The following is a 16,359-nucleotide window of genomic DNA, read 5'->3' on the forward strand; positions in this document are numbered from 1 at the left end:
ACATGCAGGAACTGCTGCTGCCGCTGATGCTGCATTCAAGTACATTACACAAGAAATTACAACAATTTGTTTCAAATTCAGCAGTTGCTTGTGGTAACATAATTAATTGTATCCACAGAAAAGATTAATTCTGGCCTATATAAGGTTTCTGAGCCCAGTGAAGCTGACCCCCCCCCCCCCCCCCACCACCACCCAGATTAAAAAAAAATCCAAGCAAACAGGCTGAGTTTATGATGTCATTTCCAACGGTACATGAACACGGCGGCAGCAGCAGCGTTCAGAAACAGCTTCTGCACTATGTGAAAACATTCAGCTGGTCGAACGAAGTCAAACTAAATGTTAACATTACAAAAATTAAGCAAACGATTAAAAAACGTCAAGAACGACAGTAAAATGAAATACATAAGAATTGAGGTTTCGTTGCCCTTCGTTCAAAATCCTGACAAAGCACCAGCTGCAGGAACGAAGCTGGGTGAAGGTTAAACAATGCCAACGAAAGTCCAGATTTCTTCTTTCGTTTGGGCTTCGTTGCCCCTTGTTAAGTGCCGTGTGACTGGGCCATTAGAGGACGTCACTGCGAGGCTGGCAGGTGCACGTCATTTCAGTGTGTGAGACGCACGTTCTGGATACTGGGCCCATAAGTTATGGATCTAGATCTCTCACAGACAGCGAGGTTAATTACGCCAAAATTGACAAGGAGATATATGCCATTCTATTCGGCTTCAAGCACCTCCATCAGTATGCATACTACCGACGCATGTGGAGTCACACCACACACCCCTGGAGTCCATCATGAAGAAGCCACTGGCAGTGGCCCCTCTGAGGTTTCAAAGAATGATCCTCCAGCTGCAAAAATATGACTTCACCATCCCTCACTCCCCCGGCAAAGAAATACCTGTCGCTAACACACTCTCGAGGAAGTCACTCACCTCTCAGGACACAAACATCAGTGAGGGACTGGAGATGCAAATACACACATTGTACAGCAGCATCCCAATGAGTGACACAAGGCTGTGAGAAATCCAGACTGAGATGGAGAAGGATGAACAGCTTGTTAGTTTATGCAAGATCATTCAGGATGGCTGGCCTGAAAAGAGAGTTTTGGAACCACAGAGATGAGCTGTCAGAAATAAATGGAATCCTTTTCAAAGGAGAAAAAAATCATCATCCCAGACAGTCTGAGAGACAAAACGCTTGAAAAAAATACATTCTGGGCACATGGGCATAGAAAAGAGCAAATAGAGAGCTTGAGGCATCATGTGGCATAGAGGACACTGTTGGATGATGCCCCACATGTCAGGAGCACCACTCATCGAACACCAAAGAGCCCATGACACCCCACCGCATCCCAGAAAGGCCGTAGTAGTAGTAGGGACCTACATACTTACCTGGAAGGGAGACAGTTGCCTGGTCACTGTCGACTACTACAGCCATTTTTTGGAGCTGGACAGATTATGCAGCATAACAGCAGCAGCAGTCATACTGAAACTGAAGGCTGCATTCACCAGACATGGCATCGCAGAAACTGTTATTTCAGACAATGGCCCCCAGCATGCATCTGCTGAGTTTGAGTCTTTTGCCAAAAACTGGGTTAGGGTTAGTCACATCCAGTCCATACTACCCCCAAAGTAATGGATTAGCTGAAAAAACAGTGCAAACAGCGAAGACACTCATGGACAAAGCATACGCAGACAGAAAAGACCCATACCTCGGTCTGCTGGAATATCGAAACATGCCAGTTGACAACTTCAAGTTACCTGCACAACTGTTAATGAGTCGCAGATTTCGCTCAGTCCTTCCCAGCACCAACCAGCAACTGCAGCCCAAGGTTGTTGCCTACAAAGAAGGCTATAGGAGATGACTGCAAAGCCAGCGGCACCAAAAGAAATACTACGACAGATCTTCTAAGCTGCGGTCACCTCTCCACAGCGGGGATGTCATCAGAGTTCAAGAACATGACCGTTGGAAGCCAGCAGTCATCCTCCAGCCAGCCACCACCGCACGTTCCTACATCCTACACACTCAAGATGGTCAGGTGTATCGCCGGAACAGCAGACACCTCCTGAGGTGCACTGAGCAGCAGGATTGGTTGGACAACACATGCAGCTCAGCAAACACAGAACACGAAAATGAGGACACAACACCCGGCACACCCACACCCATCATCACACCATACACTCAGGCCACACATGCTACTGAGAAACCACTGACTGATGGAACTGTCTACCGCACAAGGTCAGGTAGAGAGGTCAAGCCATGGGCTGTCCTAGACCTGTAAAAAATAATAATAATAATAATTAAAAAAAGGGTACACTATTGCAAAGTTGTTATGCATGTAAGCATATATGTTCCATTAAGAGTATACTAAGCTAATTTGTATTTGCATTTTATTTGTACTTATTGCAACAGAATTTCAAGGAGGTGTTTATGACATTGAAAGTTAACATGCCTACCTGTATTTACAGGAACATCTGAATATTATCTCCATTTTTTAAGGAGGGGGATGATTAGTAAGGAAGAAGTGAGGGCTGCTATGAAGTGGATGAAGAGTGGAAAGGCAGTTGGTCCAGATGACATTCCAGTGGAGGCATGGAACTCTAGGAGAGATGGCAGTAGAGTTTCAAACCAGATTGTTTAATAAAATCTTGGAAAGTGAGAGGATGCCTGAGGAGTGGAGACGAAGTGTGCTGGTTCCTATTTTCAAGAACAAGGGTGATGTGCAGAGCTGCAGTAACTACAGAGGTATAAAGTTGTTCAGCCACAGCATGAACTTATGGGAAAGAGTAGTAGAAGCTAGGCTTAGAAAACAGGTGAAGATCTGTGAGCAGCAATATGGTTTCATGCTGAGAAACAGCACTACAGATGCAATGTTTGCTCTGAGAATACTGTTGGAGAAGTACAGAGAAGGCCAGAAAGAGTTACATTGTGTGTTTGTGGACTTAGAAAAAGCTTATGATAGGGTGCCAAGAGAAGAGCTGTGGTATTGTATGAGGAAGTCTGAAGTGACAGAGAAGTATGTTAGGGTAGTCCAGGACATGTACAAGAATAGTGTGACAGCGGTGAGATGCGCAGTCAGAATGACAGACTTATTCAAGGTGGAGGTGGGATTACACCAAGGATCAGCTCTGAGTCCTTTCTTGTTTGCAGTGGTGATGGACAGGTTGACGGATGAGCTCAGACAGGAGTCCCCATGGACTATGATGCCCAGTGGAATAGTGCAGTTACAAGAAATAGAAGTGGTGAAAGTAGATGAGTTTAAATATTTGGGGGCAACTGTTCAAAGTAATGGAGAGTGTGGTAGAGAGGTAAAGAAGAGAGTGAAAGCAGGGTGGAGTGGGTGGAGAAAGGTGGCAGGAGTGATTTGTGACCGAAGAATATCAGCAAGAGTGAAGGGAAAAGTTTACAAGACAGTAGTGAGACCAGCTATGTTGTATGGCTTAGAGACGGTGGCACTAACAAAAAGACAGGAGGCAGAGCTGGAGGTGGCAGAGCTGAAGATGTTGAGATTCTCTTTGGGAGTGACAAGAATGTACAAGATTAGGAATGAACATATCAGAGGGACAGCTCAAGTGGGACGGTTTGGAGACAAAGTCAGAGAGGCGAGATTGAGATGGTTTGGACATGTGCAGAGGAGGGACCCAAGGTATATAAGGAGAAGGATGCTGAGGATGGAGCCACCAGGTAGGAGGAGAAGAGGGAGGCCAAAGAGGAGGTTTATGGATGTGCTGAGGGAGGACATGCAGGTGGTTGGTGTGACAGAGGAAGATACAGAGGACAGGGTGAGATGGAAACGATTGATCTGCTGTGGCGACCCCTGTTTTGTAAGCCTAACTTCACTCTTTCCCATAACTTCTGTTGTGAAAGTGTAAGAGCACGGACCCACAACAGGGGGCGCAAATGAACGGACAATGGATAAAGCCAAATACAACACTTTACTGTTGTGAAATTGCACAACAACAACGACAGATTACAATATGAACTCCAATATACACAGTGTTATGTGGGCAGGCTCGAAGATAGGAGACGTCAGTCCAAGTCGAACCAGAACCACACGATTTCCACCACCACCGAACCCCGGGAATACTGGAGCCGCCAAGTCCCGAACTCCCAGGTGGCCACTGCCTACGCGTGTCGGATCTGGTACTGCTGGCGAGGAGCAAACACAGTTAGAAGTGGGTGCGTGTGCACCCAGCAACACGTATGGTGGGAAATCACCTCCACCTCTCGTCAAAAAAAGGAACAGAGTAAATGCTGTCCAAGTCACACAAGCAACAGTTATTCCAAAATACAGTCAGCTGAGAATTTACCTCTTCATAGAGCGATATCTCGGCAATGAGGTGGAGATGCCGTCTTGCTGATATACCACTGAAGATCAGATGATTGATGACAGCTGTCGTCGGTGATAAGTGACAGCTGTCACCCCGGCTGCTCCTGTGAGGCGGCAGCGCCCTCTGGTGCCTGGAGCCCGCACTCCAGGCAGGGCGCCCTCTGGTGGTGGTGGGCCAGCAGTACCTCCTCTTCAGTGGCCCACACAACAACTTCATTCTGTGGCTGATCAACTTTATGCCTCTGTAGTTACTGCAGCTCTGCACATCACCCTTGTTCTTGAAAATAGGAACCAGCACACTTCGTCTCCACTCCTCGGGCATAACCAGCACACTTCGTCTCCACTCCTCAGGCATCCTCTCACTTTCCAAGATTTTATTAAACAATCTGGTTAGAAACTCCACTGCCATCTCTCCTAGACATTTCCATGCCTCCACTGGAATGTCATCTGGACCAACTGCCTTTCCACTCTTCATCCTCTTCAATTCATTTCCATTCAAGTTTATTTATATAGCACAGGAGCTGACTGTCAGGTCCTCAGACCTGACAGTCATAATCATGACCATCATAATCAAGGCTTTGTGAGGTAAATTTTTTGTTCAGTCCCATGTACAGTAAAACTCACCTAAACTGTCATTGTATAAACCGTATATTCATAGTCACTGGACAAAAAAGCCCCAGTGTTTTTGTATTGTTTTCCATGTAATAAACACTGTATATAACGGATTTTGTAGAATGGATTTTCGCTCATATCGGATAGAATGTCCCATCTGATCGCATTGTATTTGCATTAAAAATCCCAAACAGTCTGAATGTGCAAAGTAACAGGGGTACAACTTTAACGTTCAGCGCTCTGGCACTCACCGATTCAAGTAAAGTGGGACCGGAGTCATTTCCATGATTAAAGGCCTGTTTATTTTTTGCAAACCGTGCTCACACTCGGACCTGCAGCCTGACGTGCACCTGTTAAATCAGACACAGCAAAAGGCTGTGATTTGACACTTTTCTGCTTTCACTCTTTCTTCTCATGTTTTAATAGTTTATGCAGTGTGCACGCTGATTAAATGAATTGGAAAGTCCGCAAATTTACAACGCGGAGTCGGAAAAAGAGGAAATTGTACAGCTTACCTTTGATTTGGAGGTGATGACTGTGGGAAAAAAAAGTTGAGGGTCAAATTAGTCCAGAATAAAACATAATGCAGACGGAGATCTTTAAAACTGTCATGCACGTCACTGCATGACACGAAAATACAGAGCTGCAGAACTGTACATCAGGCTTTAAATTAATTCAATAAATCATCATAATTTGTAAATTTATGTAAATTTGATAGCTTAACTATTTTTATATTTATTTTGATAGTACATGTACCTGGATGTGTTGCTGTATGCGGTTAAATTATTTTAAAAAATGTTGAAAACATAAAAGTAGTTGAGCGCAGTTAGACCGAAAATGGCGCCATGTTCTGAGTTGAAGTTGAAGTATACAACAGCGACATCTGACGGATGACAAAAGTTACCGCAAGTATAAATTTCACTCTGGACAGTGCACGCGCACGCATGTAATTAAATCGTCAGAAAATACTCTCTAAATTTAACATGAGATTCGCGATTAATATACAAGAATATATTTTCGACTATCAACCAAAATTGCAGGATGGATCACGCATATGTTGCCATTAAATGGTAAATGGACTGCATTTATATAGCACTTTTCCATCTGCATCAGACAGACGCTCAAAGCGCTTTACAATTATGCCTCACATTCACCCCGATGCATACAAGACGCTCACTACACACCGGGAGCAATAGGGGATTAAAGGCCTTGCCCAAGGGGCCTTAGTAATTTTCCAGTCAGGCGGGGATTTGAACCCATCATCTTCTGGACTCAAGCCCAACTCCCCTAATGCCTAATCCATTAATGTGCAATGTTTTCCAAATTCAAAATGTTGCATAATTGGGAAAATAGTAAGTACTGTGATGTGTAATAATTAGGTAGAACAAAGAGGTGTGGGAGGAAAAACAGTGTGCAGGATCCGATCTGGCGTGAGGAGCGCGTCACGTGTTTGCGCATGTATCTTATCACCAGTGACAACGCGTGTGGGTCACGTGTTTCCACGAGAAAACAATACAATCCTCGAATGAAGCTTCGCTTCGGGGCTTCGGCACTAGTTAAAGGAGTACCCTGCAAACATGAGTACTGCGTACAGAAACAGGTGAGGTGGAAGCAAAAACCTTGTTGCGTGGGCTGTGTTAATTTACTGACAGCTACAAAAGTGCTGTTATATCGTATTTTGTGTCAGTGAGCGACATCGGCTTCAGCGTTAAGCTAGTGTGTATCACCTCAGCTAACCAAGAGCCCAACTTACAGCTTACACACTGCTAGCGCCAGTGTGTTTTTCTGTGTTTGAAATGTAAAATCTCATTCAGTGAAATGGAGAAAAAAGCATGTGGCTCAGGTTTATTTTAAATCAGCACTTTTTGAAACTAGTGGTAGCATCAGCTGACTGAGCCGCTAACAGCTAGCTAGCTGTTCAATATTTCAGCACAAAGCTGTAAGAAAGTGCATGTTTTTTATGTATTTATAAATACATACGCTTAATTTAAAAAGAGACTTCCTTTTGTTGTTATCTGGTATTTATTTGTTTTATTCTGGAAATCTCTTCAAGCTTGGATCCAAATGGAAAGAATCTTGTCTGTTTTCTTTGTCATATTGAGGAAGGAAACACAACGACTTCATTTAAAAGTTTATTGTACTGCGAAACGTTTCCTTCAGATGCAGGTTAATAACTTTCAATGGGAGAAAAGGATGTTCTTGCCATCTTTTTTGAATATACATTTTGTTAATCGGAACTATTCCAGAACTATTCATTTTTACTAAAGCTTATAGTTAGGGCTGGATCAGGTGACCCTGAACCATCCCTTAGTTATGCTGCTATAGACTTAGACTGCTGGGGGCTTCCCATGATGCACTGAGTGTTTCTTTCTCTTTTTGCTCTGTATGCACCACTCTGCATTTAATCATTAGTGATTGATCTCTGCTCTCTTCCACAGCATGTCTTTTTCCCGATTCTCTCCCCTCAGCCCCAACCAGTCCCAGCAGAAGACTGCCCCTCCCTGAGCCTGGTTCTGCTGGAGGTTTCTTCCTGTTAAAAGGGAGTTTTTCCTTCCCACTGTCGCCAAGTGCTTGCTCACAGGGGGTCGTTTTGACCGTTGGGGTTTTTCTGTAATTATTGTATGGCTTTTGCCTTACAATATAAAGCGCCTTGGGGCAACTGTTTATAGTGATTTGGTGCTGTATAAATCAAATTGATTTGATTTTGATTCATGTGTTATGTATTTTACAAAATTATCTTTTACCCATTTTAAAGGCTCCTTGAAATACTGCCACCTTTCCCTTGAAAATGAAGGATGCACCTGCTGTATCCTTCGTGACAGTCTCATAAATCATTGTGCAATCTTTCTTTTTTCAACACAACAGTATTGATAAATTTTAAAATATGACACTTTCTTTCTCCATTTCAACAATTATAAATAAGTAATGTTCATAAGTGTAAATACATATTGAAAATTATTACTAAACTACGGGTTACACACACTACATTAGCTTGTCGTGTGTGGCTGTCAAGGTTGCCAGGCGACAGGGGTGGCAAAAGCTAACGACGCAGTCGCAGAATGCTGCGTGGGCTAGACAGTCTCATTTAAATGGTCTCAGAAGAGCAAATCTCCATGAGACAGCCTTAGAAGGGTGTAGCTCCCTCTAATGCCAACCCCAAACCATTTAAGATAAAATCATTTGTCAAGTTGTTGGGCACCTGAGACTGGTTTGAGCCGGGTTTCCCAACCTGGAGTGGGTCCAGTGACCTCATGATTCCATAAGCTCTTCCATAAGAAGTCTCTGTATCTCTAAGGCTGAGGACCCAGAGACATGAGTGTCACTACAAGTTCAAATACACTTCTGATGGTCAAATCCAGGAAGTCCTTGCAAGCATGCATATTAGTCATAATCCAGGAGAATCTCAAACCCAGACATTCCGATTATTAACTCAGCTTTTTAAGCACTGAAATCAGTGTATCGATTGATGATCACTGTATCATCCACAAAGTCAAGGTCTTGTACTGAAGTTTGCATCATGTTTGACTTAAACTTGAATTGGCTCAAATTATGGCTCTTATGATAGTTAACAAAAAGGCAAATTAATTGAATTATTTATTTTACTCTAATTTGCATAGGCTAGTTTATGTCTGAGTAGTGCCCATCATATGGAGAAAATGGCCCATTACTTCAGGCACTGAGGGGTCATTAGCCCATACCACCTTTTGAAAATGTGAATCACTGTTTGAAGATATTTCGTTTATTTTTTCACATTTCAATTCCAGAGTTGAATATTCTTGAGAATAAAAAGTTCATTGCTCTTTGAAATAATGTACAGTAGCTCCTTGCATTTTTATGCAGCATTATATCAGTGGAATAAAGTGGTCAATTAATGACATCAATGATAATATGATATCGTTTATTGTGATATTTTCCGAGACAGTATATCATCCACCAATATTTGTTATCATGACAGGTGCATAGAACCTCTTTACAGATATTCATTCATTCATGTTCTGTACCTGCTTACTCTAATCAAGAGTCATGGCAGGGGGGATCACAAGGCAGTTATAGGGTGTGAGGTGGGGTTAGGGCTGCAGCTATCGAATAGTTTTGGACTAGAGTATTCTATTGATTATATAATTGAGTAATCGATAAAAAGTACTTTTGTGTTCTTAAACATATCAGTAGTGGTAGGGCTCTCCCTAAACAATGGCACAATGTCGCTGTTCCATCATGCAGTTTGTTAAGTTCAGGGTGTTCCTCTCTCTGTTTTCCTGGGTAATTATTTATTTTTTCACTTTAAGAGTTTTGGAGCTTTGCCAAACCATAAGCCCAGGCAGTCTGTGACATCTTCAGTCTGCGGACAGAGCATTCTTTTTTCTTCTTCTTATTGCACATTTCATTTGCCCTTTTTATTACTGTGATTTATTCAGTGTTTAGTGTGGTGGCCAAGTGGTTAATGCGCTTGGTTTCAGTTCGGAAGGTTCTGGGTTCAAATCCCACCCCTGCCACATTTCTCCATGTAATGTGGAGTTGCGTCAGGAAGGGCATCCGGCGTAAAACCTGTGCCAAATCAACATGCAGATCCACCTTGGATTTGCTGTGGCGACCCCGAGTGCAAACAAGGGAGCAGCCGAAGGGACTTACTTATTCAGTGTTTAGTGTATATTTATACATGCCCTACAGAGTGGAGATCCAACTGAAGTCAAATTCCTTGTTTTCTGTGAATACTTGGCAAATGACACAGCCTTTGATAAACGGCTGCAAAGACAGGAAGAGCGTGCAAACTCTGCACAGAAAGAACCACGTGATCCATGACCTTCTTGATGTGTGGCAACAATGCTGACTACTAAGCCACCATGACGCCTCTTGATGGATTTTATAAATTTTAATCACGAGTAATCATATGGCCTAACTCGGACTAATTGTGAAGTTACACATGGAAAATGTCTCCCCGATATCAATTCTTCATGAATATACAGTATCTTTGAATGCCACTTGCACTTGCCAGATGACCTACTAAACCAGTGTTTCTCTCATTTGATTAATTTATTTCTGCTAGGCAAAATCCGTGGAGTAGATGTGTCAGACTTCAGAATCTGATTTCAGACACCTCTTGAGAGCTCCGACTGCACTGATTCATACAGCAACGGGAGTGTTTATGTTGCATTGCTTGTTCAAGATGCCGTAACAAGGGAGGGACTTGATGATTGAATTTCATTGTTCCTCCATTCACAGAACAGGATTGTAGAGGGTATTTTCACATGCAGTGTGGCATTTTAGAGGGTGAAAACAAGTTATTGCGTATTTGCACTCAGTTGCAGTTCTTTTGGGAACCCTGCTTTCATGTAGGGAATGATTTCCAAGGGCATTGTTGCTGGGTAACTGAATTGTTTTTAATTTGTGTGTTTTTTGGTTTGTTCAGTTTTTGGTAATTCAGGAATTAAATTTGTGCTAACATCTTTGATTCTTTTGTCATTGTCATTTTAGAATACAGGAATTCAAAGTGGCCTTGAGTGAAGAAAACATCAACCTTAAGTCACTCCGGCAACTCTGTTTCAATGGTAATTTGCACTTTGATGCTCTTTATAAATATTCATAACAGTTTTGATTGCTGGTTATGTATTTCATGTTTGTTTTGTTTTCCTTTTTTTACTCAGGAATCCCATTTGAAGGCGGTACACGAGCACTTTGCTGGAAAGTAAGCACCCTTCCCTCTGTTTTGTCACATAGGTGTGTGTGTGTGTGTGTGTGTGTGTGTGTGTGTGTGTGTGTGTGTGTGTGTGTGTCCTGAGCAGGGGTAAGTTTCCTCTCGAGTAATTTAATCTACTCAAATCAATGAATTATCAGCTACAGTTTTCCAGGAGGGGGCAGCATAGTGGGTTAGTGGTTAGCACTGTTGCTTCATAGCGAGAACGTAATGGGTTCGATTCCCACCTGTGGCCTTTCTGTGTGGAGTTTGCATGTTCTCTCTGTGTATGCGTGGGTTCCCCCCAGTGCTCTGGCTTCCTCCCGCATCCAAAGACATGCGGGTTAGGTGAATTGGAAACTTTAAAAATTGTCCGTAGGTGTGGGTGTGAATGTGTTTGTTTGTCTGTATGTGGCCCTGTGACAGACTGGCGTCCTGTCCAGGGTGTACCCCGCCTTGCGCTGTATGACTGCAGGGATAGGCTCCAGCCCCCCGCAACCCTTAATTGGACTAAGCGGTTGAAGATGAGTGAATTTTCCAGGAGGCACTGTGAGGTTCAAACCTATATTTGATCTGTTTTCTTGTACAAAAATGCTCTGTGCCACTCCATCATGAAGCTGTACAACTGGTGCAGCAGCACCACACAAGCCTGAGTTGGCATGGGTGTCTTGGTGGCATCCCTCAGTGGTCTCCTGGCATGGTCATCTTTTGAGAACTGACTACTCATACAGGGTTCTTGCTAGCACAGTTGAGCATAGGGGGGCCCTAGGCTGTGATTTGGATTCCCTATGCTGTGATTTAACCAGTATAGGAGGGCTCTTCTGTTTTTCTTTTTCTTGTTCTTCTTCTTTCCAATATGAATAGCTGCACCCAGATTAGCAATTGGTAGGAAATGGACTCTAGCAGACGCCGTGCAGGAAATAAAATCTGCTCTCAGGCACAGAGACATTGTTGGGCAAGTACAACATGGAACAGCAGGACTTGGATTTGGTGCAAGCTGACCAACTTGGCACAAGGCTACATCTATCGAGAGAAGGAAGCTAGTGGTTGAGGAAATTCGGCAACAAGAGGAGGCAGAAAGGAGTTCAAAGGCAGTCTCACAGGCCAAACAAGGACAGTGGACCAGTTGGGAAAACCTAGAACATTGGAAGCTCACGTGGAATAATATTTAGGAGATGGAGGGTAGCAGACTTAGCTTCATCATCAGAGCTATCTATGAAGTTTTTCCATCTCCCAAAAACCTTCATCAGTGGAGAGGAGAAGATCCCTCGTCTGCTCTGCCAAACGCCAGCAACGTTGAGGCACATCCTAACTGGGTGCAAAACCAGCCTGTTCCAAGGCTGTTACACCTGGAGGCATAATCAGGTCCTGTGGCAGCTAGCTAGCATCCTTGAAGGAAGGAGAAATGCCATCAATGGCCTCCCTCCCCTGATGTATTGGCCTTCATGCACCACCCACTTTATGAGAACAGGAGAACGTCCACCCAAAACATTGGCAAGCGTGAACACCTCCATCCTTGACCCCGCCTGAGACTGGTAAATGCAGGTTGATGACCTTGGCCACAAACTCGTCTTTCCAACAGAGATAGTAGCAACTACGCTCAGGCCAGACCTAATCCTGTGGTCAACTTCTCACACTCCTATACATCCTGGAGTTAACGGTACCTTGGGAAGCTGCTGTTGAAGAGGCGTACGAGTGGAAACATCTGAAGTACACTGAATTAGCAGCCCAGGCAGAACAGCGCAACTGGACTACCAAGGTCCAGAGGGTTGGTTGCCAAAACTGCAACCAGGTTACTGAAGCAGATGGGAGTGAAAGGACATGCCTTCTGCCAAGCAGTGAGGGCACCAAGTGTTGCCGTTGAGCCCTCTGGAGGTGTCATGGACCTAAATCAGTGAAACAGTGAAGATGGAGGGTGTCCATCTGACGACCCCAATGGTGTTGACACCCCTCTCCCACTCCAGATACGACGTAAGAAGCTGTGCTGATGATTCATTCAAGGGATTGTTACATCAAGTCCTTTAAGCTTTAATAATCTTTTTTAAAGGTCGCATGTTATTTAGCATCCCAGTTAGCAACAAAAAGTGTCCCTCAAAATGTAGGAAATGGTGTTTCAAAGAGTTCTAAATTTAAAAAAAAATTATTTGGGGGGGGCGGGGTGTGTTCCCGGACCCTCCTACAATACTCACGCCTGTAACGTTCGTTGTGTGGCTGTGCCACGCGAAGGTTAGATGTTTGCAAATTTATTAAAAATTTTAAAAACTAAGAAATCACATGTACATAAGTATTCGTATCCTTTGCCATGAAACTCAAAATTGAGCTCAGGTTCATCCTGTTTCCTCTGATCATCCTTGAGATGTTTCTACAGCTTAGTTGGAGTCCAACTGGGGTAAATTCCGTTGATTGGACATGATTTGGAAATGCACACACCTGTCTGCATTTATAAGGTCCCACAGTTGACAGTGCATGAGCACAAACCAAGCATGAAGTCAAAGGAAGAGAGATTTGAGAGATTTTCAACTTAAAAGCACTTGGAGTGGACACACGCAAAAAAGCAGTCCACTCTGGAAAACGACACCGAGTGCTGCGTTTTTCTGAAGGCAGCCACATGCGCTCCATTCTTATTTACGAGGTCTGTCCATAAAGTATAGGTCCTTTTTATTTTTTTCAAAAACTATATGGATTTCATTCATATGTTTTTACGTCAGACATGCTTGAACCCTCGTGCGCATGCGTGAGTTTTTCCACGCCTGTCGGTGACGTCATTCACCTGTGAGCACTCCTTGTGGGAGGAGTCGTCCAGCCCCTCGTCGGAATTCCTTTGTCTGAGAAGTTGCTGAGAGACTGGCGCTTTGTTTGATCACAATTTTTTCTAAACCTGTGAGACACATCGAAGTGGACACGGTTCGAAAAATTAAGCTGGTTTTCGGTAAAAATTTTAACAGCTGATGAGAGATTTTGAGGTGATACTGTCGCTTTAAGGACTTCCCACGGTGCAAGACATCGCGCAGCGCTCTCAGGTGCCGTCGTCAGCCTGTTTCAAGGTGAAAACCTCCACATTTCAGGCTCTATTGATCCAGGACGTCGTGAGAGAACAGAGAAGTTTCAGAAGAAGTCGGTTTCAGCATTTTATCCGGATATTCCACTGTTACAGGAGATTTTTTTAATGAAAGACGTGCGGCCGGATTGCAGCGTCGGGACGCAGCCGGCGCGGTGCGGCGGCACAGGAAAAACACCTCCGTGTTGATAACCATTTGTAAAATCCAGGCGGCTTTTGATGGCTTTCAGTGGAGTGAGTATATGAGAAATTGTTTAACAGCTGGACATGTTCCAACTTGTCCTTAAGGCTTCCAACAGAGGTGTTTTTCCTGTGGTGGAGCGTCGCGGCGGCTGTGAGCCGACGTTGCAATCCGCCCGCACGTCTTTCATTAAAAAAAATCTCCTTTAGCAGTGGAATATCCGGATAAAATGCTGAAACCGACTTCTTCTGAAACTTCTCAGTTCTCTCACGGCGTCCTGGATCAATAGAGCCTGAAATGTGGAGGTTTTCAGCTTGAAACAGGCTGATGACGGCACCTGAGAGCGCTGCGCGATGTCTCGCACCATGGGAAGTCCTTAAAGCGACAGTATCACCTCAAAATCTCTCATCAGCTGTTAAAATTTTTACCGAAAACCAGCTTAATTTTTCGAACCGTGTCCACTTCGATGTGTCTCACAGGTTTAGAAAAAATTTTGATCAAACAAAGCGCCAGTCTCTCAGCAACTTCTCAGACAAAGGAATTCCGACGAGGGGCTGGACGACTCCTCCCACAAGGAGTGCTCACAGGCGAATGACGTCACCGACAGGCATGGAAAAACTCACGCATGCGCACGAGGGTTCAAGCATGTCTGACGTAAAAACATATGAATGAAATCCATATAGTTTTTGAAAAAAATAAAAAGGACCTATACTTTATGGACAGACCTCGTAGATAAATAAAAGACTCCGGCGGCCAGATAAAAGGTGGTGTGTGGACATGGGCCGAATATGAACCCTCTAAGGTAAACTGAGGGTGTTTCACAGCTGAGTTCTGTTTATTTAAAAATGTTAACCTGCTACAGTGGCACCATTAATGTATCAGTAAAGCACTTTGTTGTGGCTGCTGCTGCTTTTATATTGCAGTGTTTTATTGTGATGCACATTCAGAAAATTGAGTTGTGGTCATGTTGCTCACAGTCCTCCCTGTGACAACAGAAATATAAAGCACCATCCATCAGAGGTGGGACGAAGTCACTGTCAAGTCATGAATCAGCAAGTCCCAATTCAAGTCTCAAGTCAGCTGTCAAACAATTGGTGGTCATTATGACTTGAGACTTGACTTGGGACTTGCTGATTCATGACTTGAGTGACTTGATGGTGACTTTGTCTCACTTCTGCCGTCCATAGCTGCTCTCAGTTCACTCCCATCACCTACAACGAACAAGTCAATCAATCAAACAAGTGTCATTCATAAGTGCTACACTGAAAATACATCCTGTATAAGTCAGTTTGTGTTTGGCTCTGACTCAGTATAACTGCTGTGTGTGATCATAGTGGTCGTGGATTTCTTACTTTTGGTGTTGTAAAGTGGACTTTATAGGCTTGAAACTTGCTGTGAAGAATGTCGTTGTGTTAACCCATTCGTTTGCTTTGCAGATTCTTCTTAATTATCTACCTCTTGACCAGACATTATGGGACTCATTTCTGAAAAAACAAAGGTAAGTAGAACATAGTAAGATGTGGTCAAAGAGAATACTTTGTAGTTTTGATCATGATTTGCATGGTTTGGTATAACTCCCTGATGTTCTCCCTTCTGTTTTCCCTTCGGTGTTGTTAAAAGCAGTAAAATTAGGGATGGGTATTGATAAGATTTTATCTATCGATACCTCCTGTGAATTTTCTGTGTACTATAAGTAGGGTTTACAGGTTTTCTATGTCAACAACATTTTATTGAGTCTTGGTCACTGGATCCTTGATCTCTTGACATAAATAGAAATAAACAAAATCTGTAGTTTTTGTCAAAAGCATTTCCTTTCAGACATTAATGGCATGAATGGCTCTCTATACATCTGAGATGAGGTCAGCTGGCTGCTGGAGTCTGCAGCCATACAATTTTGGGCTGCTGCACATCAGAGCAGGACGTCTTATTTTGGGAGGAAAAACATTTAGATCAGTTGCAGTTTGTTTGTATTACAATGTCTGGAAAGAGGTGTCATTTGATTTAAATGGCGATTGCTTAGAAACTATAAATTCCAAGCAGACTCGACTCAGCAGAGAGCGGCACAGCGTTTGAAGCAGTGGAACGGAGGATGATTCTCATTTCTTTCTTGCAACGGAGTCCCAGTTAGTCAGTTTAATCTGCACAAAAGTGACTCACGATTGACATATTTTAATAGCTTTGAGAGGGGTTAAGAAGCGGAGTTGCCGCATCTAAAGAGGTGTGAAACAATGAACCAACAAAGCAGAAGATCAAAGCACTGCTTCATTGGTTCAAGGTTCAAAGCAAAGCCGTGCTGCCGAAACAGTTGATTACAGACCCGCTGCAGGGTCTGTAATCATTGTAGAGAAATTATCATTTTCCAGACAAACGCACTCAAAACAACAGCCGCTCTGAAGGACTGATAAGGAAATCATTAAGCAAAAAGACTATTGATGTCGGTGGATTGAATCATTTCTTAACGATACCTGAAAAGAACTGGTTCCCGATACCCAACCCTAAGTAAAATCAGC

The 16,359-nt window shown here is 43.5% G+C and overlaps 1 protein-coding gene across 1 annotated transcript in view; it reads left to right on the forward strand.

Annotated features, from left to right (window-relative positions):
* The first annotated feature begins 6,388 nt into the window (after positions 1-6,388).
* The window catches only part of tbc1d13 (TBC1 domain family, member 13), a 42,664-nt gene continuing 32,693 nt past the window's right edge, over positions 6,389-16,359 (forward strand). Inside the window, exons 1-4 of the mRNA XM_034192470.1 lie at positions 6,389-6,539; positions 10,412-10,485; positions 10,582-10,622; positions 15,286-15,347. Coding sequence (XP_034048361.1) covers positions 6,517-6,539; positions 10,412-10,485; positions 10,582-10,622; positions 15,286-15,347 — 200 coding nt within the window. The 5' untranslated portion in view covers positions 6,389-6,516. The remainder of the gene's footprint in view (positions 6,540-10,411; positions 10,486-10,581; positions 10,623-15,285; positions 15,348-16,359) is intronic.

Source organism: Thalassophryne amazonica, chromosome 17 (assembly GCF_902500255.1).
Source record: "Thalassophryne amazonica chromosome 17, fThaAma1.1, whole genome shotgun sequence".
In the NCBI taxonomy this organism is placed as follows: Eukaryota; Metazoa; Chordata; class Actinopteri; order Batrachoidiformes; family Batrachoididae; genus Thalassophryne; species Thalassophryne amazonica.